This window comes from Salvelinus fontinalis, chromosome 11 (genome assembly GCF_029448725.1).
Source record: "Salvelinus fontinalis isolate EN_2023a chromosome 11, ASM2944872v1, whole genome shotgun sequence".
NCBI lineage: Eukaryota > Metazoa > Chordata > Actinopteri > Salmoniformes > Salmonidae > Salvelinus > Salvelinus fontinalis.
This window is the reverse complement of record NC_074675.1, coordinates 48,514,308-48,540,863: the sequence shown is the minus strand read 5'-3', so window position 1 is coordinate 48,540,863 and position 26,556 is coordinate 48,514,308. Positions and strand designations below refer to the sequence as shown.

Genomic DNA, 26,556 nt, shown 5'->3' with positions numbered 1-26,556 from the left:
GTGTGTGTGTGTGTGTGTGTGTGTGTGTGTGTGTGTGTGTGTGTGTGTGTGTGTGTGTGTGTGTGTGTGTGTGTGTGTGTGTGTGTATCCCGTATAACACTGCCAGTGACTGCAGGTCAAAGGAGGAGCTATGTTTTGTGGTTCCCCTAGGAAACTAGAGAGACGGGAGTATCCAACTTCCTCTCTACACAGTTTCCATCCCGCCCCCTCCTGTTAATCTACAGCATGTCAGTTAGCAGCATCAAGGAAGGAACTCATTAACCCCTAGTAGACAATAACCCCTAGTAGACATTAACCCCTAGTAGACATTAACCCCTAGTAGACATTAACCCCTAGTAGTACATTAACCCCTACTAGACATTAACCCCTACTAGACATTAACCCCTAGTAGACATTAACCCCTACTAGACATTAACCCCTACTAGATATTAACCCCTAGTAGACATTAACCCCTACTAGACATTAACCCCTAGTAGACATTAACCCCTACTAGACATTAACCCCTAGTAGACATTAACCCCTAGTAGACATTAACCCCTAGTAGACATTAACCCCTAGGAGACATTAACCCCTACTAGACATTAACCCCTAGTAGACATTAACCCCTACTAGACATTAACCCCTACTAGACATTAACCCCTACTAGACATTAACCCCTACTAGACATTAACCCCTACTAGACATTAACCCCTACTAGACATTAACCCCTAGTAGACATTAACCCCTAGTAGACATTAACCCCTAGTAGTCATTAACCCCTAGTAGTCATTAACCCCTAGTAGACATTAACCCCTACTAGACATTAACCCCTACTAGACATTAACCCCTACTAGACATTAACCCCTACTAGACATTAACCCCTAGTAGACATTAACCCCTAGTAGACATTAACCCCTAGTAGACATTAACCCCTAGTAGACATTAACCCCTAGTAGACATTAACCCCTACTAGACATTAACCCCTACTAGACATTAACCCCTAGTAGACATTAACCCCTAGTAGACATTAACCCCTACCAGACATTAACCCCTAGTACACATTAACCCCTAGTAGACATTAACCCCTAGTAGACATTAACCCCTAGTAAACATTAACCCCTACCAGACATTAACCCCTACCAGACATTAACCCCTACTAGACATTAACCCCTACTAGACATTAACCCCTACTAGACATTAACCCCTAGTAGACATTAACCCCTAGTAGACATTAACCCCTAGTAGACATTAACCCCTAGTAGACATTAACCCCTAGTAGACATTAACCCCTACTAGACATTAACCCCTAATAGACATTAACCCCTACTAGACATTAACCCCTACTCAACATTAACCCCTAGTAGACATTAACCCCTACTAGACATTAATGTCTGGTAGGGGTTAATGTCTAGTAGGGGTTAATGTCTGGTAGGGGTTAATGTCTACTAGGGGTTAATGTCTAGTAGGGGTTAATGTCTACTAGGGGTTAATGTCTACTAGGGGTTAATGTCTACTAGGGGTTAATGTCTACTAGGGGTTAATGTCTACTAGGGGTTCATGTCTACTAGGGGTTAATGTCTACTAGGGGTTAATGTCTGGTAGGGGTTAATGTCTACTAGGGGTTAATGTTGAGTAGGGGTTAACCTGTTGAGGATGGGGGCGCTGTTGAGACTATTTATGCTAATCGTGTAATTTTTGAAACGGCTTCCCACAAAATCCTTGATCGTACAATATGCATATTATTATTATCATTGGATAGAAAACAGTCTATAGTTTCTATAGGAGTTGAAATTTTGTCTCTAAGTGGAACAGAGCCCATTCTACAGCAATTTCCCTGACATGGAGTCAGATTTCAGAAATTTTGGCCACTGTTCTGGAGTCAGTCAAAAGGGCACTGTTTTTGCTATGACTATACGGACACTGCTTACGTCTTCCCCTGGATGCCTTTACGTGATGACGATTTCAATGGGGTCGATTGCGCGTTCACAGGCCCTATAAATAAAAAAACCCTGTAGGTAGGAACTCTTTTCTTGCTGCGTAATGCGCGTGGAGGACATCGACCTGCTATTTTTCCAAGCGTTAGTTTAGCCTGTTATATTTTTCCGGTCATGTTTTTACTCGTTATAGGAGTTAAAAACATCATAAGGTAGTTAATTTAAAGCGTTTTATAGCAATTTATATCCGTTTAGTGCGATTTTGGGACATTTATTTCTTTAACGCTGTGAATAGCTGGGCACGCTTTCAGTTCATCCCGAACGCAGTTGGCATTTCCACATGGCAAGAGGACAGCTTTCCACCAAAAGACGTTTACTCCAACGAAAGGATCCTTTGCCCAAGATACTGATGGAAGAACAGCTCAAAGTAGGACATTTTTATTATGATAAATCGTGTTTCTGTCGAAAAAATTTAGTGGCTTAGGACGCCATGTTTTTTGACGTAGCTTCGCTTGGCGCAAACTGTATTGAAAAGTAAGGATAAATTAAAAAATGTAATTCCGCAATTGTATTAAGAATTAAATTGTCTATCAATCCCTGTCCACCCTATATTTTTTAGTCACGTTTATGAGTATTTATGTATAAGAGTAGATCACTGTCTAAGTGGCGCAAGGACATTTTCTGACCAGCTGAGCTACATTTCACATTGTCTAACCATGATTTTGGTGGCTAAATATAAACATTTTCGATCAAACTCTATATGGATTGTGTAATATGATGTTACAGGAGTGTCATCTGAAGAATTCTGAGAAGGTTAGTGAAAAAATTAATATATTTTTGGCGATGTTGACGTTATCGCCCACTTTGGCTAGAATCAATGCTGGGCTGCTATGTGCTATGTGCTATGCTAATATAACGATTTATTGTGTTTTCGCTGTAAGACACTTAGAAAATCTGAAATATTGTCTGTATTCACAGGATCTGTGTCTTTCGATTAGTGTATGCTGTGTATTTTTACGAAATGTTTGATGATTAGTGAGTAGGTAAACACGTTGCTCATAGTAATTATTCTAGTCCATTTGTGACGGTGGGTGCAATTGTAACCTATGCCATCTACCTGAAATATGCACTTTTTTCTAACAAAACCTATCCCATACCATAAATATGTTATCAGACTGTCATCTGATGAGTTTTTTTCTTGGTTAGGGGCTATAAATATCTTAGTTTAGCCGAATTGGTGATAGCTACTGGTGTTGGTGGACAAATAAAAGATGGTGGATTATGCTAATGTGTTTTTAGGTAATAGATGTACATCTTTACATATTGTGTCTTCCCTGTAAAACATTTTAAAAATCGGACATGTTGACTGGATTCACAAGATCTGTGTCTTTCATTAGCTGTATTGGACTTTAATGTGTGAAAGTTAAATATTTTAAAAAAATATTTTTTTTGAATTTCGCGGCACTGGTTTTTCAGTGGGGGTGGGGGGGGAGTGCCGCTAGCGGCACACTCATCCTAGACAGGTTAATGTTGAGTAGGGGTTAATGTCTGGTAGGGGTTAATGTCTACTAGGGGTTAATGTCTAGTAGGGGTTAATGTCTACTAGGGGTTAATGTCTACTAGGGGTTAATGACTACTAGGGGTTAATGTAGGGGTAGACATTAACCCCTAGTAGACATTAACCCCTAGCAGACATTAACCCCTACTAGACATTAACCCCTAGTAGACATTAACCCCTAGTAGACAATAAAGTAGTTTTTTTCAACCGAGTTTCATCAGTTTATTCAACGTTTAATGGGACTTTTGGAGTTTTCCGTTCTCTGCGTCGAGAGAAATTGGGAACGTCATCAACATTGGCTAGCCTTGTGGAGCGAATTCGACAGGAGAGAAGGACATTCTAAAACCAAACAACGATTTATTCTGGACCTAGGACTCATTGTACAAGATTCTGATGGAAGCTCAGCAAAAGTAAGAACAATTTATGATGTTATTTCGTATTTCCGTGGAAAATGTTGAGTCCTATTATTCGCCCTTTTTGCGGGCGCTGTCTCGCTATAACGTAAGCTGTTTGTTATGGTAAGGTTATTTTAAAAAATCTAACACGGCATTAAGAACTGGTGTATCTTTCATTTGCTGTCCAACAAGTATTTTTATGTAAAGTTTATGATGAGTTCTTTGGTCAGATTAGGTGAGTGTCCAAAATAGCTCCGGACAATTTGGTGAATCGATGCTACATATTCACAATGTATAACCACGGTTTTCAGCTCTAAAAATGCACATTTTCAAACAAAACATAAGTGTATTGTATAACCTGATGTTATAAGACTGTCATCTGATGAAGTTGGTCAAGGTTAGTGATTCATTTTATATATTTTGCTGGTTTTTGCGCTCGCTACCTTTTGCTGCTAATAAATGCATTTGTGTGTTTGGCTATTGTGGTAAGCTAATTTAATGTTATATTTAGTTTTCGCTGTAAAACACTTAAAAAAATCGAAAATATTGGCTGGATTCACAAGATGTTTATCTTTCATTTGCTGTACACCATGTATTTTTCATAAATGTTTTATGATGAGTATTGAATATTTCACGTTGCTCTCTGTAATTATTCTGGCTGCTTTGGTGATATTTTTGATGGTAGCTGCAATGTAAAACTATGATTTATACCTCAAATATGCACATTTTCGAACAAAACATACATTTATTGTATAACATGTTATAAGACTGTCATCTGATGAAGTTGATTCTTGGTTAGTGACTAATTATATCTCTATTTGGTCGGGTTTTGTGATAGCTACCTATGCGGTAGAAAAATTGTGAAAATATGCGGTTGAGTCTTTTGCTATTGTGGTTAGCTAATAGAAATACATATTGTGTTTTCGCTGTAAAACATTTTAAAAATTGGAAATGATGGCTGGATTCACAAGATGTTTATCTTTCGTTTGCTGTATTGGACTTGTGATTTCATGAAAATTATATTATATGATATCCCTGTCGCGTTAGGCTAGGCTATGCTAGTCAGCTTTTTTGATGAGGATGCTCCCGGATCCGGGATGGGTAGCAATGAAAGGTTAATCCCACCAAAGTGTCCGTTTCAAATATTCTTTTCAGCGAAAGCACCGCAACCGATTATGTTATGTTACTGTAAAATCACAGACAAACACAGTCATTTTTCCAGCCAAAGACAGGAGCCACAAAAAGCAGAAATAGAGATAAAATGAATCACTAACCTTTGATGATCTTCATCAGATGACACTCATAGGACTTCATGTTACACAATACATATATGTTTTGTTCGATAAAGTTAATATTTATATCCAAAAACCTCAGTTTACATTGTCGCCATGTTCAGAAATGTCTCCAAAATATCCGGAGAAATTGCAGAGAGCCACGTCAAATAACATAAATACTCATCATAAACTTTGATGAAAGATACATGTTTTACATAGAATTAAAGATACACTTGTTCTTAATGCAACCGCTGTGTCAGATTTCAAAAAGCTTTACGGCAAAAGCACAATATTCAATAATCTGAGAACAGCGTTCAGCCACAAAAGCAAGCCATACAGTTACCCGCCAAATTGTGCAGTCAACAAAACTCATAAAAAGCATTATAAATCTTCACTTAACTTTGCTGATCTTCGTCGGAATGCACTCCCAGGACTCCCACAAGAAATGTTCGTTTTGTTGGGTAATGTCCAAATAGCTATTTTTGTTAGCGTGTTTGGTAAACAATTCCAAAGTCAGAAAGCGCGTTCACTAAAAGCAGACGAAATGTCCAAAAGTTCCGTAACAGTCAGTAGAAACATGTCAAACGATGTATTGAATCAATCTTTAGAATGTGTTTAACATAAATCTTGAATAACGTTCCAACCGGAGAATTACATTGACTTCAGATGTGCAATGGAACATAACTCCCTCTCATGTGAACGCGCATGGTCAGAGCATGGTCAGGTCATAATAGACCTGACTAATTCCTGTCTCCTTCTGCCCCACTTTACAGTAGAGACATCAGACAAGGTTCTACAGACTGTTGACATCTAGTGGAAGCCATAGGAAGTGAATACAAACTCATCCATATCTCACTGTGAATTCAATAGGGTCTTGGTTGAAAATCGACCAGCCTCAGAATTCCCACTTCCTGTTTGGATTTTTCCCAGGTTTTTGCCTGCCATATGAGTTCTGTTATACTCACAGACATCATTCAAACAGTTTTAGAAACGTCAGAGTGTTTTCTATCCAATACGAATAATAATATGCATATATTAGCAACTGGGACTGAGGAGCAGGCAGTTTACTATGGGCACCTCTGGGCACCTTTCATCCAAGCTACTTAATACTGCCCCTGCAGCCATAAGAAGTTAACCCCTAGTAGACATTAACCCCTACCAGACATTAAGCCCTACCAGACATTAACCCCTAGTAGACATTAACCCCTAGTAGACATTAACCCTTACTAGACATTAACCCCTACTAGACATTAACCCCTACTAGACATTAACCCCTAGTAGACATTAACCCCTAGTAGTACATTAACCCCTACTAGACATTAACCCCTAGTATTCATTAACCCCTACCAGACATTAACCCCTAGTAGACATTAACCCCTACCAGACATTAACCCCTAGTAGACATTAACCCCTACCAGACATTAACCCCTAGTAGACATTAACCCCTAGCAGTCATTAACCCCTACCAGACATTAACCCCTAGCAGTCATTAACCCCTAGCAGACATTAACCCCTAGCAGACATTAACCCCTAGTAGACATTAACCCCTACCAGACATTAACCCCTAGTAGACATTAACCCCTAGCAGTCATTAACCCCTAGCAGACATTAACCCTTAGTAGTCATTAACCCCTAGCAGTCATTAACCCTTAGCAGACATTAACCCTTGACAATTCATTTCCTAAAAGTATGGCTCTGAGGTTCTCCTGACACCCTGACCATGTGACCCGCTCAGGAAAACTCCTGTCCTGGAGTTAAGAGCCCAGCTTGGTTAAACCAGACTGAAAGCTGTACTCAACAAGTAAAACAGTGTGTGTGTGTGTGTGTGTGTGTGTGTGTGTGTGTGTGTGTGTGTGTGTGTGTGTGTGTGTGTGTGTGTGTGTGTGTGTGTGTGTGTGTGTGTGTGTGTGTGTGTGTGTGTGTGTGTGTGTGCAGCGTTCCGTTTGGTCTAACCAGGCTACAGGTCTCTACCCTTACATTTACGATCTATCTACTTTCTCAAGGTAAAGACACAGTAAGCAATCAGCCTACACACACACACACACACTAGTGTGACCCAACGTCTCAGATCTTGGCCCTTTGCCCCACAACCAAACAATCATGTCCAAAGAGCCAACTAAGGAAACTCTTTACGTGGTTGAGATCATTCACGGCCACAGATTTCACAACTGTCTGCAGAAATCAACACTTCTAATGTGTTGTCTCTCTCTTTATCACACACACACAGTACTCTTTCATACGTTCTCCTTCTCACACACACACACACACACACACACACACACACACACACACACACACACACACACACACACACACACACACACACACACACACACACACACACACACACACACACACACACACACACACACATACACACACACAGTACTCTTTCATACGTTCTCCTTCACACACACACACACACACACACACACACACACACACACACACACACACACACACACACACACACACACACACACACACACACACACACACACACACACACTGGGCTGGTTGGACTTAGCCATCCCGATTCCTGTCTATCTAATTAATGGATATACTGTATGAGTCTCCTAATCCCTAATGATGTGTGTGTGTGTGTGTGTGTGTGTGTGTGTGTGTGTGTGTGTGTGTGTGTGTGTGTGTGTGTGTGTGTGTGTGTGTGTGTGTGTGTGTGTGTGTGTGTGTGTGTGTGTGTGTGTGTGTGTGTCAACAAAACATAAATTCCCCTGACACAAATAGCTATTCTTAGGGACAGAGGGACTCTATCAACATTGTATTTCTCTGCTAATAGCACCACCCATGTGGCCAGCATATCTCCGCCCTACTCACTCAGAGGGTCTGTGTTAGCATGTTAGCATGTCAGACGACATTGCTAAATTATGTATTTATGCTTATTCTAGGAAGTCCAGGACTGTTGACCCAACAAAATGCTATATAGTCATTCAACGACCAGATGCAGTCATCGCCCTAAACCAAGATTGTGGCTTCACTAGTATCCGTTCCACATACAGTAACATCATCTGAAGCAACAGAGAGAAGCCCTGGTTCGTCTCATTCCGTTCCCTCTCCAGAGTGTGTGGGTTTGGCCCAGAACTAGTCCGTGGCCGGTCACAGAAAGAGCGTGGCTAGGGTTGCAAAACTTTAAATAAATTCCCTGATTTTCTAGAAATCCTGGTTGGAGGATTCTGGAATTCCTCCTTATCCCATCCTGTACTGGGAACCAGGATTTAGGGAAAACCAGTGAATTTATTGAAGGTTCCTGGAATGTTGCAACCCTAAGCTTCCCCTGCAACAAGCCCGCTGCCGACACCCTCAGCCCTGGGTGTGTATGCGTGTGTGTGTGTCTTTCTTTCTCCCTAATATGCTATAGGGTTGATATGACTTAAAGGAATGGATGAGACAGAAGACAGAGCAAGGGAGTGATAGAGGGAGAGAACATTATAGAACATTAGAGAACATTAGAGAACTTTAGAGGGAGATTCAAGGTATGTGAAACAGAACCAAAGAAAGTTGAAAAACACAGCTACTTGGAGAGATTTCCAGAGGTCAGCATCGCAATGTAATGAATGGTACTTTCAGAGAGAGAGAGAGAGAGAGACAGAGAGCGATATATATATATACATTGGGGCAAAAAAGTATTTAGTCAGCCACCAATTGTGCAAGTTCTCCCACTTAAAAAGATGAGAGGCCTGTAATTTTCATCATAGGTACAATTCAACTATGACAGACAAAATGAGAAGAAAAAAAATCTGAAAATCACATTGTAGGATTTTTTATGAATTTATTTGCAAATTATTGTGGAAAATAAGTATTTGGTCAATAACAAAAGTTTATCTCAATACTTTGTTATATACCCTTTGTTGGCAATGACAGAGGTCAAACGTTTTCTGTAAGTCTTCACAAGGTTTTCACACACTGTTCCTGGTATTTTGGCCCATTCCTCCATGCAGATCTCCTCTAGAGCAGTGATGTTTTGGGGCTGTTGCTGGGCAACATGGACTTTCAACTCCCTCCAAAGATTTTCTATGGGATTGCGATCTGGAGACTGGCTAGACCACTCCAGGACCTTGAAATGCTTCTTACGAAGCCACTCCTTCGTTGCCCCGTGTGGTTCTGGGATTTCTGCTCACCGTTCTTGTGATCATTTTGACCCCACGGGGTGAGATCTTGCGTGGAGCCCCAGATCGAGGGAGATTATCAGTGGTCTTGTATGTCTTCCATTTCCTAATAATTGCTCCCACAGTTGATTTCTTCAAACCAAGCTGCTTACCTATTGCAGATTCAGTCTTCCCAGCCTGGTGCAGGTCTACAATTTTGTTTCTGGTGTCCTTTGACAGCTCTTTGGTCTTGGCCATAGTGGAGTTTGGAGTGTGACTGTTTGAGGTTGTGGACAGGTGTCTTTTATACTGATAACAAGTTCAAACAGGCGCCATTAATACAGGTAACGAGTGGAGGACAGAGGAGCCTCTTAAAGAAGAAGTTATAGGTCTGTGAGAGCCAGAAATCTTGCTTGTTTGTAGGTGACCAAATACTTATATTCCACCATAATTTGCAAATAAATTCATTCAAAATCCTACAATGTGATTTTCTGGATTTTTTTTCCTCATTTTGTCTGTCATAGTTGAAGTGTACCTATGATGAAAATTACAGGCCTCTCTCATCTTTTTAAGTGGGAGAACTTGCACAATTGGTGGCTGACTAAATACTTTTTTGCCCCACTGTATATATAGAGAGAGAGATAGAGACAGAGAGAGATAGAGACAGAGAGAGATAGAGAGAAACTGCACTCCCATCTCTCTAGTTTCCTAGGGGAACTATAAAACATGCAACTCTCCTTTGACCTGCAGTCACTGGCAGTGTTCGGGACACACACACACACACACACACACACACACACACACACACACACACACACACACACACACACACACACACACACACACACACACACACACACACACACACACACACACACACACACACACACTCACACACACACACACACACACACACACACACACACACACACACACACACACACACACACACACAGGTGAGTTGGGAGGTGGCGAGAGAGCAGAACCATATTGAACTCAAAACTCCCATCCTGCTTTATATGAGACTGTAACATGCCCTGGGACATTTCACATGGTTGCAACATCCTCCAATATGACTGGACGTGACATTCACGGGACAGAGTAGTGCATGCGATCTGTGTTGAGCTCATGCAACATGTCTCAAATTGTCCAATCACATGCGGTTGAAGAATGGGGAAAGAATTCCCTTTTCAAGGACAATGAACAAGTTGCGTTGGGATCTGATTGAAGACATTGCATTTCTCGTACAAATCACTACCATGCCCAATCAGTGCGGGTTAGGGTGCTCTAGGAAAGTATTTCCCTTGACTTTTTCCACATTTTGATACGTTACAGCCTTATTCTAAAATTGATTAAATTGTTGTTTCGCCCCATCAATCTATACACAATACTCCACAATAACAAAGCAAAAAAAAGGGTTTTAGACATTTTTGCAAATGTATAAAAAAACATATATATATGAAATATGACATTCACATACAGTACCAGTCAAAAGTTTGGACCCACCTACTCATTCAAGGTTTTTTCTTTATTTGTACTATTTTCTACATTGTAGAATAATAGTGAAGACATCAAAACGATGTAATACACATATGGAATCATGTAGTAACCAAACAAGTGTTAAACAAATATATATATATATATATATTATATTTAAGGTTCTTCCAAGTAGCCACCCTTTGCCTTGATGACAGCTTTGGACACTCTTGGCATTCTCTCAACCAGCTTCACCTGGAATGCTTTTCCAACAGTCTTGAAGGAGTTTCCACATATGCTGAGCACTTGTTGGCTGCTTTTCCTTCACTCTGTGGTCCAACTCATCCTAAACCATCTCAATTGGTTTGAGGTCGGGTGATTGTGGAGGCCAGGTCATCTGATGCAGCACTCCATCACTCTCCTTATTGGTCAAATAGCCCTTACACAGCCCGGAGGTGTGTTTTGGGTCATTGTCCTATTCAAAAACAAATGATAGTCCCACTAAGCGCAAACCAGATGGGATGGCGTATCCTTGCAGAATGCTGTGGTAGCCATGCTGGTTAAGTTGGCCTTGAATTCTAAATAAATCACAGACCGTATAACCAGCAAAGCACCCCCACACCATCACACCTCCTCCTTCATGCTTCACGGTGGGAACCACACATGCAGAGATCATCCGTTCACCTACTCTGCGTCTCACAAAGACACAGCGGTTGGAACCAAAAATCTAAAATTTGGACTCATCAGACCAAAGGACAGATTTCCACCAGTCTAATGTCCATTGCTTGTTTTTCTTGGCCCAAGCAAGTCTCTTCTTATTATTGGTGTCCTTTAGTAGTGGTTTCTTTGCAGCAAAATCAACCATGAAGGCCTGATTCACGCAGTCTCCTCGGAACAGTTGATGTTGAGATGTGTCTGTTACTTGAACTCTGTGAACCATTTATTTGGGCTGCAATCTGAGGTGCAGTTAACTCTAATGAACTTATCCTCTGCAGCAGAGGTAACTCTGGGTCTTCCTTTCCTGTGGCGGTCCTCATGAGAGACAGTTTCATCACAGTGCTTGATGGTTTTTGCGAATGCCCTTGAAGAAACTTTCAAAGTTCTTGAAATTTTCCGGATTTTGACTGACCTGTCTTATTAAAGCAATGATGGACTGTCGTTTCTCTTTGCTTATTTGAGCTTTTCTTGATATGATATGGACTTGGTCTTTTACCAAATAGGACTATCTGCTGTATAACCCCCCTACCTTGTCACAACACAACTGATTGGCTCAAACACATTAAGAAGGAAAGAAATTCCACAAATTAACTTTTAACAAGGCAAGCCTGTTAATTGAAATGCATTCCAGGTGATTACTACATGAAGGTGGTTGAGAGAATGCCAAGCGTGTGCAAAGCTGTAATCAAGGCAAAGGGTGGCTACTTTGAAGAATCTCAAAAAAAAAATAGATTTTGATTTGTTTTTTAAAAAATTGGTTACTACATGACTCAATATGTGTCATTCATAGTTTTGATGTTTTCACTATTATTTGACAATGTAGAAAATTGTAAAAATAAAGAAAAACCCTTGAATGAGTAGATGAGTCCAAACTTTTGACTGGTACTGTAGGTATTCAGACCCTTTACTCAGTACTTTTGTTGAAGCACCTTCGGCAGCGATTACAGACGATTCTTCTTGGTTATTACTCTTCAAGCTTGGTACACCTGTATTTGTGGAGTTTCTCCCATTCTTCTCTGCAGATCCTCTCAAGCTCTATCAGGTTGGATGGTGAGCATCACTGCACAGCTATTCTCAGGTCTCTCCAGAGATATTCGATCAGGTTCAAGTCTGGGCTCTTGCTGGGCCACTCAAGGACATTCAGAGACTTGTCCCAAAGCCACTCCTGCGTTGTCTTGGCTGTGTGCTTAGGGTCGTTGTCCTGTTGGAAGGTGAACCTTTGCCCCAGTCTGAGGTCCTGAGCGCTTTGGAGTTTTCATCAAGGATCTCTCTGTACTTTGCTTCGTTCATCTTTCACTCAATCCTGACTAGTCTCCCAGTCCCTGCCACTGAAAAACTTCCCCATAGCATGATGCTGCCACCACCGTGCTTCACCGTAGGGATGGTGCCACCACCATGATGCTGCCACCACCATGCTTCACCGCAGGGACGGTGCCATGTTTCCTCCAGACGTGATGCTTGGCTTTCAGGCCAAAGAGTTCAATCTTGGTTTTCATCAGACCAGATAATCTTGTTTCTCATGGTCTGAGATTCCTTTAGCTACATTTGGCAAACTCAAATTGGGCTGTCATGTGCCTTCTTCCATTTAAGAATGATAGAAGTCACTCTGTTCTTGGGGACCTTCAATGCTGCCAAATGTTTTTGTTTTTTGTCCCCCTCCCCAGATCTGTGCCTCGACACAATCCTGTCTCAGAGCTCTACGCACAATTCCTTCGACCTCATGACTTGGTTTTTTCTCTGACATGCACTGTCAACTGTGGGACCTTTATATAGACAGGTGTGTGCCTTTCCCAAATCATGTCCAATCAATTTCATTTACCACAGGTGGACTCCAATCAAGTTGTAGAAACACCTCAAGGATGATCAATGGAAACAGAATGCACCTGAGATCAATTTCAAGTCTGATAGCAAAGGGTCTGAATAATAATGTAAATAAGGTATTTCTGCTTTTTATTGTTAATAAATGTGCAAAAATGTTCGCTTTGTCATTATGGGGTATTGTGTGTAGATATTTTATTTAATCAATTCTAGAATAAGGCTGTAACGTAAAAAAAAAGTCAAGGGGTCTGAATACTTTCCGAATGCACTGTATGTGATGTAAAGGTTGTGATGTCATAGGTCAGAGAGAGAGCGATGGTGTGTGAGGTGGTCTTACGAGCCAGGGGTGTGGGATCTCAGGGAGTGGCATCTGAGGGGGTGCCGGAAGGCTGCTGTGGACCTCTGACTTGAACGAGGGCTCTGAGAGAGGAAGAGAGAGAGAGATCAAATTAGTATCAACAAACATAAAATGCAATGGCATAGATTAGGTATGATGATAATGGTAATGTGGTAGAGTGTGTGGATTGAGGGTATGAAATGGCTGTTGGTCTGGGTTGAGAACTGACGCTGAGTAACGGTTGTATGATGGTGAAGGTTGTGGTCTTAACCGTTGAGGATCGTGTGGAGGATGTAGGAGATGTGAGAGTGGAGTGAGATTGTGTAAAGGTTGTATGCAAGATAATGATACAGTCACTTTATCCCTACCTACAGTAAATGTACATACTGTGTGTACCTCAACTACCTCGTACCACTGCACATTGACTCAGTACTGGTACCTCGTGTATATAGCCAAATTATTGTTACTCATTGTGGATATATTCCTTGTGTTATTAATATTATTATTATTTGACTATTATTTTTTCTCTCTACATTGTTGGGAACGGCCCTGTAAGTAAGCATCTCACTGTCAGCCTGTTGTTTACGAACCACGTGACAGATGCCAGTGTATTTGATAATAGCTGCGTTTGTAACCTTTAGCGGTGAGGACCCTGTGGAGGATGTCAGAGATGAGCTTCTTCTTCTCCCTGACCCCAGAGCTCAGATACTCCCTGTCCAGCAGGTCCAGGAACAGACGCAGCTCACACACCAACTCCTCCATGGCTTCAAAGAGACAAAAAAAAAAAGCCACAGTGTTAGAATGTTAGACATCACCAGGGTTGATGGTAATGTCTTGGTAATGGATAAGCACTAAGTTATGTGTATGAATGACATCGTTGATTTCAACAGTGCTGGGAATACAGTTACACCAGCCTCCTGTCTGAGGAAACAGAGGAACACCTCAGGTGTTATGCAGAAACATTCTGTAAGACATTCACAGTGTTAGATACAGATGGAAAGGTAAAACCCAGGCTGGCACTGGTACAACACCTGAGGAATCTCCCTCCCTGCTATCAACGCTGATTTACAGCTCTGGGAAAATACACCTCCTCTCCTCTTCATACAGCAAAACAATAGGCAAAGCCCATATAAATACATAGCTGAAGGTGTAGGTAAGGGTGTGTGTGTGTGTGTGTGTGTGTGTGTGTGTGTGTGTGTGTGTGTGTGTGTGTGTGTGTGTGTGTGTGTGTGTGTGTGTGTGTGTGTGTGTGTGTGTGTGTGTGTGTGTCTTTCACTGGGAGTGAGAAAAGGGTATGGTTCTCTCAGGACATGTTACGGATCGCTTCACATTGAGTTTGTAGGGGTGATATGAGGGTGTTATGCGCTGCACATCAATACAGAACCAGGCTGTGGATAAAGAACACCCCTCTATCTTCCATAGTTCAGCCCTTTGAGTTCCAGTAGAGCCTGTCATAAACATGAGATGATGTAATTGCTGATGACATCATATGAAGTCTAAAGAGGGGAGGTTGGCAGGTCCAGTCTCCGCTGTTGACATGACCTTACAAGTTGTAGTTGGTTAGCTCATCATATAATCATAGGTCCTATCTGTGGTTAGTTCTGCAGAGAATTCACCGGAATGCACACACACACACACACATACTTACAACAGTATGTGGACACCCCCTCAAATGTATGCCACCATGCATAAAGCGAGGTCCATACAGAAATGGTTTGTCGAGATCGGTGTGGAAGAACTTGACTGGCCTGCACAGAGAACTGACTGCAACCCCATCGAACACCTTGAGGATGAATTGGAACGCCGACTGCGAGCCAGGCCTAATCGCCCAACATCAGTGCCCGACCTCACTAATGCTCTTGTGGCTGAATGGAAGCAAGTCCCTGTAGCAATGTTCCAACATCTAGTGGAAAGCCTTCCCAGAAGAGTGGAGGCTGTTATAGCAGCAAAAGGGGGACCAACTCTTAGACGAGCAGGTGTCCATATACTTTTGGTCATGTAGTGTATTATCGAGTTATGCATTATGTCATTAGGTCCAGGACGATACCAGTATCGCAATATTTTTCCCATAACAAAATAAAAACACACAGACCAACCTGCTGTATGACTAATATTGTGTGTTATAGCTTAGAAAATCCATGTGACTCTGGTTGGCAACATAGTGCTGTTTGTTTACAACATTAGAGCTGTTTTACTAAAGAAGTTAAATCTGCTTTGTCTTTTGTTTGCTTGACACAAAACCAACGAGTATTTGCAATACTCGTATATGTCACAGTAAATTATAACGCAACTATAGGCATCCCATCTTAATGTGAAATCTGACGGACAGCCAATGAAACGCTTTGGAATGTTCTTAGCACAACAGCACACAGTGTTTTGGGCAGAGTCTCAATTCACAAAAGTACAGTACGTATTGTTTTTGCCAGACACCTGCAATGATATAATATCTAGTCGGCCCTGTAAAAGCCTGAAGGACCCCCTTGACTTCAATGAATGATAGGGATGTACAGTTTGAGGAGGGTGGCCCAAACTTTTGATCAGTTGTCTGGGATGGAGATTTGTGCATACCGTTTTCTGGCATGGATATTGGTGCATATCGTTGTCTGGGATGGATATTGGTGCATACCGTTGTCTGGGATAGAGATTGGTGCATACCGTTGTCTGGCCTGGAGATTGGTGCATACTGTTGTCTGGCATGGATATTGGTGCATACCGTTGTCTGGCCTGGAGATTGGTGCATATCGTTGTCTGGGAGAGATATTTGATTTGATTTGACATTTATGAGGTTAAAACACACGCTCATATTTCACTCTGAGCCACGGACAAGACTGGGAGTCTCTCCCTCTCTCGATACAAACAGCAACTTTCACACATTCCTGTTTTAATCGTATTATCCTATGAGAGAGGTGGAAGGCAGGAGGGAGAGAGAGGTGGAAGCCAGGGGGGAGAGAGAGGTGGAAGCCAGGGGGGAGAGAGCGGGATATAGAGAGGGGAGACAAAAGACAGACAGACATAGAGAGAGAAAAAGAGAGAAGGAGAGGGAGCCATAGGAAATAGCCTAAGACTAAACAAGCACCTCAATATCAGGCTAAAATAGTCGTTGGTTACTTTCTGCCCTTCAGAAACAGATTTTTGATCAGTTTTCCAAACCCCAGACCAACACTTAGTCATGCTGAACAACGTCATTACAGCAGTCTTGGACCAGTTGTGTAAATGGCAACAACAACAACAAAAAAGTGCATGACAGCATACATGGATTCCAGCCTTTCTTACTGTACAAGTGTTGCAGCCAGGAGTCTTCAGAGTTTTACGTCCAATTTCACAGTGTATTGGTGAGCTCATGCCTTTGGATAGAGAAAGACTGAATAGGTTTAGCGGACTTCCAACAGGGGTGGTCAAAACGTGTGTTGGGGGAGCAACAATATGCATTAAAATCCCAGACGGCTTAAGGGAATTAGAAGTAGGTGGTGTGGAGCGAAGAGGACCACCCTCGAACAATCCTTTAGGGCTATGAACTAAAACAGTAAACCACGCAAACAAACCACCTACCCACTCACTCTCTCTCTCTCCCTCGCTCCCCCTCTCTCTCTCTCCCTCCCTCGCTCACCCCCCCTCCCCCTCTCGCTCCCTCCCTCGCTCACCCCCCCACCTCTCTCTATCCCTCCCTCCCTCACCCCCTCCCCCCTTCTCCCTCCCTCGCCCCCCATCTCTCTCTCTTGCTCCCCCACTCTCGCTCACCCACCCCTCCCCCTGTCTCTCTCTCTCTCCCCCTCTCTCGCTCACCCTCCATCCCCCTCGCTCCCCCCTCCCTCTCTCTTTCTCCCCCTCTCTCGCCAACACTCAGCACTCTACACTAACAAAACTCCCCATGTCAACAGGCTCCGATGCCAAAAGATAGCTTCTGGCTGGGCCTTCTTAAAACACTAAACCCCCTCTTGAGTCAAGATGTGGACACACCTTGAACCTACAGGAGAATGTCTCAGCTCGGGGGCAGTCAGTCGTAATTCTTGGACCAAGCAAGAGAGGTAAAGGGTTATGAGGAAGATCACGGGGGCCAAAGGGTTTACATGTTTGTGTCTAAGTGAACGTGTTAGGTTCCAGGTGAACGTGTTAGGTTCCAGGTGAACGTGTTAGGTTCCAGGTGAACGTGTTAGGTTCCAGGTGAACGTGTTAGGTTCCAGGTGAACGTGTTAGGTTCCAGGTGAACGTGTTAGGTTCCAGGTGAACGTGTTAGGTTCCAGGTGAACGTGTTAGGTTCCAGGTGAACGTGTTTCGTTCCAGGTGAACGTGTTTCGTTCCAGGTGAACGTGTTAGGTTCCAGGTGAACGTGTTAGGTTCCAGGTGAACGTGTTAGGTTCCAGGTGAAAGTGTTAGGTTCCAGGTGAACATGTTAGGTTCCAGGTGAACATGTTTGGTTCCAGGTGAACATGTTAGGTTCCAGGTGAACATGTTTGGTTCCAGGTGAACATGTTTGGTTCCAGGTGAACATGTTTGGTTCCAGGTGAACATGTTAGGTTCCAGGTAAACATGTTAGGTTCCAGGTGAACGTGTTTGGTTCCAGGTGAACGTGTTAGGTTCCAGGTGAACGTGTTAGGTTCCAGGTGAACGTGTTAGGTTCCAGGTGAACATGTTTGGTTCCAGGTGAACATGTTTGGTTCCAGGTGAACATGTTAGGTTCCAGGTAAACATGTTAGGTTCCAGGTGAACATGTTTGGTTCCAGGTGAACATGTTAGGTTCCAGGTGAACGTGTTAGGTTCCAGGTGAACGTGTTAGGTTCCAGGTAAACGTGTTAGGTTCCAGGTGAACATGTTTGTGTCTAAGTGAACGTGTTAGGTTCCAGGTGAACATGTTAGGTTCCAGGTAAACGTGTTAGGTTCCAGGTGAACATGTTAGGTTCCAGGTGAACATGTTAGGTTCCAGGTAAACATGTTAGGTTCCAGGTGAACATGTTAGGTTCCAGGTGAACATGTTAGGTTCCAGGTGAACATGTTAGGTTCCAGGTAAACGTGTTAGGTTCCAGGTGAACATGTTAGGTTCCAGGTAAACGTGTTAGGTTCCAGGTGAACATGTTAGGTTCCAGGTGAACATGTTTGTGTCTAAGTGAACGTGTTAGGTTCCAGGTGAACATGTTTGTGTCTAAGTGAACGTGTTAGGTTCCAGGTGAACGTGTTAGGTTCCAGGTGAACATGTTAGGTTCCAGGTAAACGTGTTAGGTTCCAGGTGAACGTGTTAGGTTCCAGGTGAACGTGTTAGGTTCCAGGTAAACGTGTTAGGTTCCAGGTGAACGTGTTAGGTTCCAGGTGAACATGTTAGGTTCCAGGTGAACATGTTTGTGTCTAAGTGAACGTGTTAGGTTCCAGGTGAACGTGTTAGGTTCCAGGTGAACGTGTTAGGTTCCAGGTGAACATGTTTGGTTCCAGGTGAACATGTTTGGTTCCAGGTGAACATGTTAGGTTCCAGGTGAACATGTTTGGTTCCAGGTGAACATGTTTGGTTCCAGGTGAACATGTTTGGTTCCAGGTGAACATGTTAGGTTCCAGGTGAACATGTTTGGTTCCAGGTGAACATGTTTCCGGACAGGGTCTTGTTTGGGCCTAGATCTATAGTTGAACTTGAGACCGTCTGCTTTCACTGACATAAATACCAGTCTTGTGTTTAAAATTAAATGTTGTAGTGCCCTAATTTAAAATGGACTGACTGTATGCACCCGCCCACCATACTTTCTTTAGTGTGTGTCTGTCTGTCTATCAGTTGTTTGTGTGATGTCTGACAGGTCCTTAAACACTGCTCTACCTTCTCCTGTGACTTTTATGATAGGCCCTAGGCGGTGTGTGTGTGTTTAAGAGCTGGTCCTGACTTGAAAGGCTGTCACATCCCCAGACTAAACACAACAGACGTGTGTGCTACAGACAGACACCATTTATAAATAAGAGACAGACAGAGACTGATAAATGCACAAATACACACCCACAAACTCAGGGCAAGAAAATAAATCTGATGTTTTTATCTCTCACCTTAGAGACTGCATTTCCCATAACAACGTGTCACTACTTTATTAATTAAGACACACTAAGTGCTAGGCAACCTACCTACAGATGTAGGATCTTAATTTGACCACCATGTTGTTTCAGGATATGTCCTGCACATCAGGAAATGCAAACTTGTAGTATTCAAGGTTTAAAAATGTCCGTTCATTATAATCCACACAATAATTCACTTTTTATGTTACTGCAGGATTATTTGTGAGAAAGTGGTCAAATTAAGATCCTACATCTGTATGCACAACTCAACAAACTCCTCAAAGCACAGGAAGAACAGCGGGTGTATTTAGACAAATTAGAGAGAGCAGCATCATCCTCCATCCTATAACCAGTCTCTAAATGGGTACTACAACTACTAATCTAAACCATATATCATGTAGGTTAGATCATAAAGGTTATGTAATCTGACAAATCTGTTTGAGAAACCTGAGCCAAGCTTCTGAGGGAGCACTGGCGTCCTTGGCTCATTTCAAAGTACCAAGCAGTAGTCTGCTGCTCCACTTTGATGTCCGCTGATGGATCCCGCCCAGACTTCATGTGTTGACTGAGCTAATGGGCATGAGATACTCCAGACCTGGACCCATGACAGGCTGTTTATATGTGCACTGCACCTATGACCCACTAAACATCGTTTGTGTGCAGGCCAGGTATGCTTGAGTTCACTATTCCATAGAACGTCAATCTCAATCAGCTAATGCAGTATATAAAGTGTAATTGTGGGATATAGGGTACAACCACATAATATGTTGCTTTGTGGGAAGAATGTTGCACTTGGACGGTGGTGACGTTAATTGGGGTGGTTTATGGTCTGGCATCATCGTGGTTACCCCCTTCGCGCCAGTCGCCACCACACAACAGGGCATCGCTCAACGCTGGCTCCTTACTTTAAACCCCAAAACACACAAACACTACAGCCTGGCTCTTCCAGATGAGCCTCCTACTGTGCGCCCCCCCCCCCCCCCATCTCCTTCTGCCCGGTGCCCGGTTTCCCAAAAGCAGCTGAAGGCTAAGTTCATCGTTAGAACCTTCATAGGAGCATCATTAAATCTCCAAGCTGCTTCCCAAACCACCATTTTTAACGTTGCACTTGAAAACGCTCGTAATATAACCCCTGCCCAAGGCCACTCGTAGTTCAGCTAAGTGCGTCGTTAGATGCATTTTTTGCCCTCCCGCGTCACTTTATACACAGAAGATCTCCGCTAAACAGAATCACATGGTTTATCCGTCTCTCTGTTATCGCTGATAAATTCAGAACAAAGTTGACTAGAAATACAAAGTTACCAGTGTCTTTGCAATTGATTCAAACACGCAATGTTGGCTATAAAAATATGCTTAAATGAAAACCGAGAAGACTGCAGTAAAATCTAAAACGGTAGGCCTGTTTTAATCATATTCAATCATCAATCATAAGACAGTATTGTCTTTTATCGATGATGGTTATGATATCGTTTAGGACCTTGAGCGTGGCTGAGTTGCATTGTTGGCTAGTGTCTGTAATTTGTCTCAAAATATTTCATGATGTGTCGCCTAACATGCACAATGATGTGCCAAGTCTGTAATATTGTGCATTTCTATTGGGTAAGTATTACAATAAGCCTTCTCCATATTTGCAGCCATAGGTGTTAATATCTCTCTAGGAGCTGATCCGTCGTCAGTACTGTGAAATAATACTAATGTTAAGGAAAGATTTGAATGGAGAAACTGATCCGAGAGCAGTGCTCCCCATCTTTCGATCCTACCCAGTTCGACACATGCTCTAATGACGCAATTAGCGGCCATTCTCTGCCTTGTGTTTTGGGAAACACATGTTACATCTTCGGCCGTTGTAGGAAAGATGCATTGTTAAAACACTCGTAAACCTAAATTCCATCGCTACCGAGAAACCGGGCCCTAGTCTGTTTGGATTGGGTTGGCACTTCCCTTCCTCTCTCCCTCCCTCCTTCCAGGCTCCTTTCCTCTCTCCCTCCCTCCTTCCAGGCTCCTTTCCTCTCTCCCTCCCTCCTTCCAGGCTCCTTTCCTCTCTCCCTCCCTCCTTCCAGGCTCCTTTCCTCTCTCCCTTCCTCCATTGGTCTGGGTAAACTGAGTGCCTTACTCCTGGGTCTGAGTCGGCACATTTCCTCCAGGCAGTCCACACCCACGCTCAGAGAGAGGAAGCCCGATCTCGCGGTGTCCAGAGCGGGGAAACACTCCACCTCCATTGTGCCTCTGGAACTCTCTCTCTCTGGGGCCCCTGTTTGACCCAGAAGAGTTAACCTGGGGACTATTTCAGTAGATTGCAACATTCCACAGCAATCCGATTTAAATGGGATGTGTAGAACAAACATGACTCTTGTGACAGCTCTTTGCATCATATTTCTACATGAATAAGCCCATATACTCTGAAGACCACAATCACACGGCTCAACATCATATCAAACCATGGTCCTAAAAACGCAATAAACCTTTAATAAACCACTCGTGCTTTTGAGTCCTTTCCGCTGAGAAGCATACACATGTACTGTAAGATGAGAAGAACAGTGGAGGAGTTAGATTATGATGAGAGCGTTCTCTATCGTGGTCTGTAATTACCAGGGATCTGTCTGTGTTCCACAGGGCATGACAAGGGAATATCACCATGGTTTATATCATCTCATCAGTGCCAAACCTATAGAGAATGAGAGAGACCTCTAGTGGCCAGAAGGCCATTTTAGCATGGGCAACGCCATTGAGGGCACTCCACCATGCTTCCGCCATTTTAAAGTAGTCAAATAAGTCTGGTGGGTGGGCATTCCTATGAGTTGTATCCTCAATGGCGCTGCCCATACTGTCACAGATGCTATAATAGCGCAGATATAAAGATGAGTCCTCTATCTATCTCTATGGCTAAACCACAAACATCTGAGTCAGACTGATCGACTGATCTACTGCTCAAAACCTCATCTGAGAGACGGGAAGTTTGATTCTGTAGTTCAGAGAGAGACAGGAAACAGAAAGAGGGGAGAGGGAAGTAAGGGAGCAAGAGACAGAAAGAGACAGAAAGAGACAGAGAGAGAGACAGAAAGAGACATAGAGAGAGAGACAGAGAGAGAGAGACATAAAGAGACAGAGAGAGAAAGAGACAGAGAGAGAGAGAGAGAAAGAGACAGAGAGACAGAAAGAGACAGAGAGAGAGACAGAAAGAGACAGAGAGAGAGAGAGACAGAGAGAGAGAGAGAAAGAGACAGAGACAGAGAGAGAGAAAGAGACAGAGAGAAAGAGACTGAAAGAGACAGAGAGAAAGAGACAGAGAGAGAGAGTGAAACTCCTCCAGTATGTGTAAGAGGATAATTACAAAGCACTAAGGAAAGAAGAAGAGGATAGTGGTTAGAGGCTCTGGATTTCAGTTGGACTCATCTTTCTTGGAGGAATGGAAGGATGGAGGAGACTTGGTGGTGAAGGGAGGATGCCATTCTGGTTCCCATCTCATACTTAACGTTTGTGGTAAAGATAGAGCGATCCATGTATTGGCCCAATGCCAAGTTATCTACTGTGACGTTAAAAATTCAAGCCACTTTCCCTTTGATTGACAGCTCCTAACCAGACAGTCTTTGACGTGTTTATTCCCATTAGACTCCACCCAAACACAGACCACAACCACCCTTTCTTCTCCCATCCCATCCCGTTTTTATTCCAAAAGCCACCGTTGTGCCCCTCCCTAAATCCACGACCCCACATTTGACTGAGACAGAACCCACCCTCCCCCTGTAACGCTAGCGGTAGTTCCATCCTCCATCCAGACCACCTTCATCTTAAATCTTTGCCCCAGACAGACTAACTAACTAGCTAACCGGCTCATCCGTTAATGTAGGCTGTTAAGCCTATTACATCAGTCTACGGGTTAATGAGAAACGATCAACAACACTTGTAGCCGTTATTGCCCCGAGGATATTACCAAAGAGCGGCAGGAGTAGTCTTTATAATGACTCGTACTGTATGCATTTGGAGAATATATCAGATGGCCATGCAAAACCAATGTTACATCAAGGCAAAGGGCCTTGGATTTGTATTGCATAAGGGCGCAGTTACACTATATGATGGCCACACCATATGGCAGTCATACTAAATGACAGTTACACTGTATGACACAAGTCTGATATAAGTCTGAATCAAGGCGGTCAGTCACATAATGGCTCTTCATCACATTGGTTTTCCAATGTGCATAAGGCTATTAACAGGCGAGGGGCCAAGGGTCTCCGATTAGAGTTGGAATTAAACTCTCTGTGACTGAATGCAAGTTCAATGATTGACTGGTGAGGGATTATAAAAATTAATTCATCTCTCTTCTCCTCTTTGTTGGATCGGGTTTTCCTGCTGTTGAAAGGTGGTTCCGATGGTTTTTCTGACACGTGAAAGCCTTTAAAAATCCATTATCATTGGGGTGCTGGGTGGGGTATCCCTTTCCCCTAAAACCAGAACTAAATGGGCCAACCAACGAATGGGGCTAAATCACTGACACCATGCCCACATCACAGGCACCCAACGCGGTGCCAATTAATGGCACATCGTCTGAGCGTTTCCGACCGAGGGGAAAACTACAATAATAAACAGCAATAAACACATTAACACTCCATTCGTATTGCTCTCAAATGGCACCTCGTAAGGGTTTATAAACAGGGACTTGCTGAAAGAAATGTATTTATTTCTAAGTGCCAAGCTAGTTGCCTGCTGCTAGTACCCCCACTGGTGGGTAGGCTGATCGCAATGCAAAACCTAAAAACACCCTAACCGAGTCCCAGCCCTCCAGCCAAAACACACTTCTCACATGGCGTGGATTTGAGATTACAGCATTACTACACAATAGTTGTCTGTCGGGGACGCCACCAAATGTGAAGCCGGAATACGTCGCGGAGCTACCTGATACCACGCAGCTGCCAACCCAAGTAGGCTGGAAGACGCTAACGCTGGAGCCAGGTTTTGTTATTGTAAGGATACAGTCTCCTGCAGAGAAACAAGAGATATGGAGCCACTTGGTGTTGTCAAATCACGACTATGTTATTGACCTCGGGGAAAATCTTAAATGACCTCTTGGTTGACCTTAAGTATGTGGTTCTATGTAACACATGAGTTGTAAAACCATGGCAACCTTTGAGTAGCACCCCGCAATAATGTGTGTAAAGTATTATGATACAAAAATAGCTTCATTAGTGTAAAGCAAGCCGAAATATGACACCAACTTTGATTTAGAATAAGAGTGGAACATAAACATAAGCGTTCCACTGCTGCTATAGAAACTAATGTTGCCCTAATTAACTGGTGGTACACTAGCAAAGGTAATGCCCCCAAATCAATGAGCGCGTAAAACGCATGCCCTATAAGGCACCCCAAGTGCGCTTCCCTGGATAAAAGGTGTCACCGGTCACTTCGTCCAGTCAGTGGGCGGCAGCTGCGCCCAGCTAGGGCATAATCCAGTGATTATCATGCGGGACTGCCTGGCCGCCGTACGGGCTGCTATTCGTCAGTGTAGTTGGGTTGAGGGAGGGTAAAGGACGGGGAAGGCTCCGGTTGCAACCAGCTAGGCTAATACAGTCGCAACGCATAATTCCATGGACAACAAAAACCATGATCCTAACGACACTTTCAGGAGCCAGCGGTGGCCAGCAGTCTTTCCAGCCTCCAGCTCGCAGCAACCCCCTCTGTGTCTCTCTCTGTGTCTCAATTATGAGAAGAAACATAACTGCATAAAGAACTGTATTCATTAGACGACTTAATTGTAGCAAAGCTGAAATGACATGTTACAATGCAGGATGATAATGATAAACAATAATGCATTATTCGTGACAAGATATAATCAATTCCCCCTATCCGCTGCTTTTCACTTCCAGTGAATGTGTTGCCTACTGAACTGTTTAATTTTAAAACCAACAAACTATCAAGGGGTGATTGTAAATATATTTTTCAGATACATATCAATAATTTCAGCGACCAGTTGTTGGCGCCACTGAAACAAGGCGCATAATAACGTTAAAATAGACACTCACCCCTGGAAGCGAACAAAATGGGATCGCTCCGCATCGTGGCTTCCCAGCGCATCTATTCCCCAAACAGCAAACGGAATCAGGCGCGTTCCCGGCAGCTGCCGAATATCAATAAAATCCCTCTCCCCGCCCGGCAGCGGCCAACGACAGACCCTCGTCTGTTTATCCGAGGATAGATTTCCCCCGCGATACCAGCTTTGAATAGCCTTTCTTCACGGTGACCAACCGGCAACGTCTCCGGTCTCGCGTATCCTTTCAAACTTTTCTCCGGCTCTTTTCTCCTCCTCTTCCCTCTTTGCTTCCTTCCTTCCGTCCTCCTCCCTCTTTCAAAACTCTCGCTAGTCAAACTGCCTGTGTCTGCATGTCCTGCTCGGCTCAGAAACAGAGCGGATCTTGTCTGAATGGTTGCATCTGCAGTTTTGCACCACGGTGCTGACAGGCAGCTATAACATAGAGAGATAATCGTGTCTTACAAGCAAGTGCACCGAGAGAAGACTGCGCTTTAAAATCTGTCCCCCTGTTTTTCTGTATCTCTTTCTCTTTCTTCGCTGTAAAATGAGACGCAACTATTTCTCTCCGCCCAGCGCTCTCTCTGTCTGGAAGTTTGCAGTTAGCTCAGGAAAAAAAATAAAAACACGTACGGCCAGAGAGGACTAGCCCCACTCTCCCCCTTTTGCTCTGCGACAGATGGGATATTGAACTCGGGCTGGCTCGCCCCTAGGGATGAGGGAAATCGGCAGCTTATGGTAATAGTAGGTAATTAAGGACCGGTCGCGTCTGTCCCTGCACCCCGCACACCCCCGCACGTACAGGGGCCGAATCGTGCCGTTTTGTGTCCTGTGTCCGAAGGGGAGAACAAAAGCCAGCCATGACAGATATGAAGGAGAGTGCAGCTCAAGTTACAGGGATACATACATACAGTAGCAGGCC

At 43.4% G+C, this 26,556-nt stretch overlaps 1 protein-coding gene across 3 annotated transcripts in view; it reads right to left on the bottom strand.

Moving 5' to 3' along the window:
• afap1 (actin filament associated protein 1) overlaps positions 1–26,556 on the bottom strand; it is a 173,301-nt gene that overhangs the window by 67,767 nt on the left and 78,978 nt on the right. The window contains exons 1-3 of one of the 3 annotated variants that reach the window (XM_055938948.1): positions 25,630–26,279; positions 14,227–14,355; positions 13,592–13,674 (exon numbers count right to left, since the gene is read on the bottom strand). In XM_055938948.1, the coding sequence (XP_055794923.1) occupies positions 13,592–13,674; positions 14,227–14,355; positions 25,630–25,681 (264 nt within the window). In that variant the 5' untranslated portion in view covers positions 25,682–26,279. Of the gene's footprint in view, positions 1–13,591; positions 13,675–14,226; positions 14,356–25,629; positions 26,280–26,556 lie in introns of those variants that run through there. The other 2 variants (XM_055938950.1, XM_055938949.1) reach the window with 2 other exon arrangements.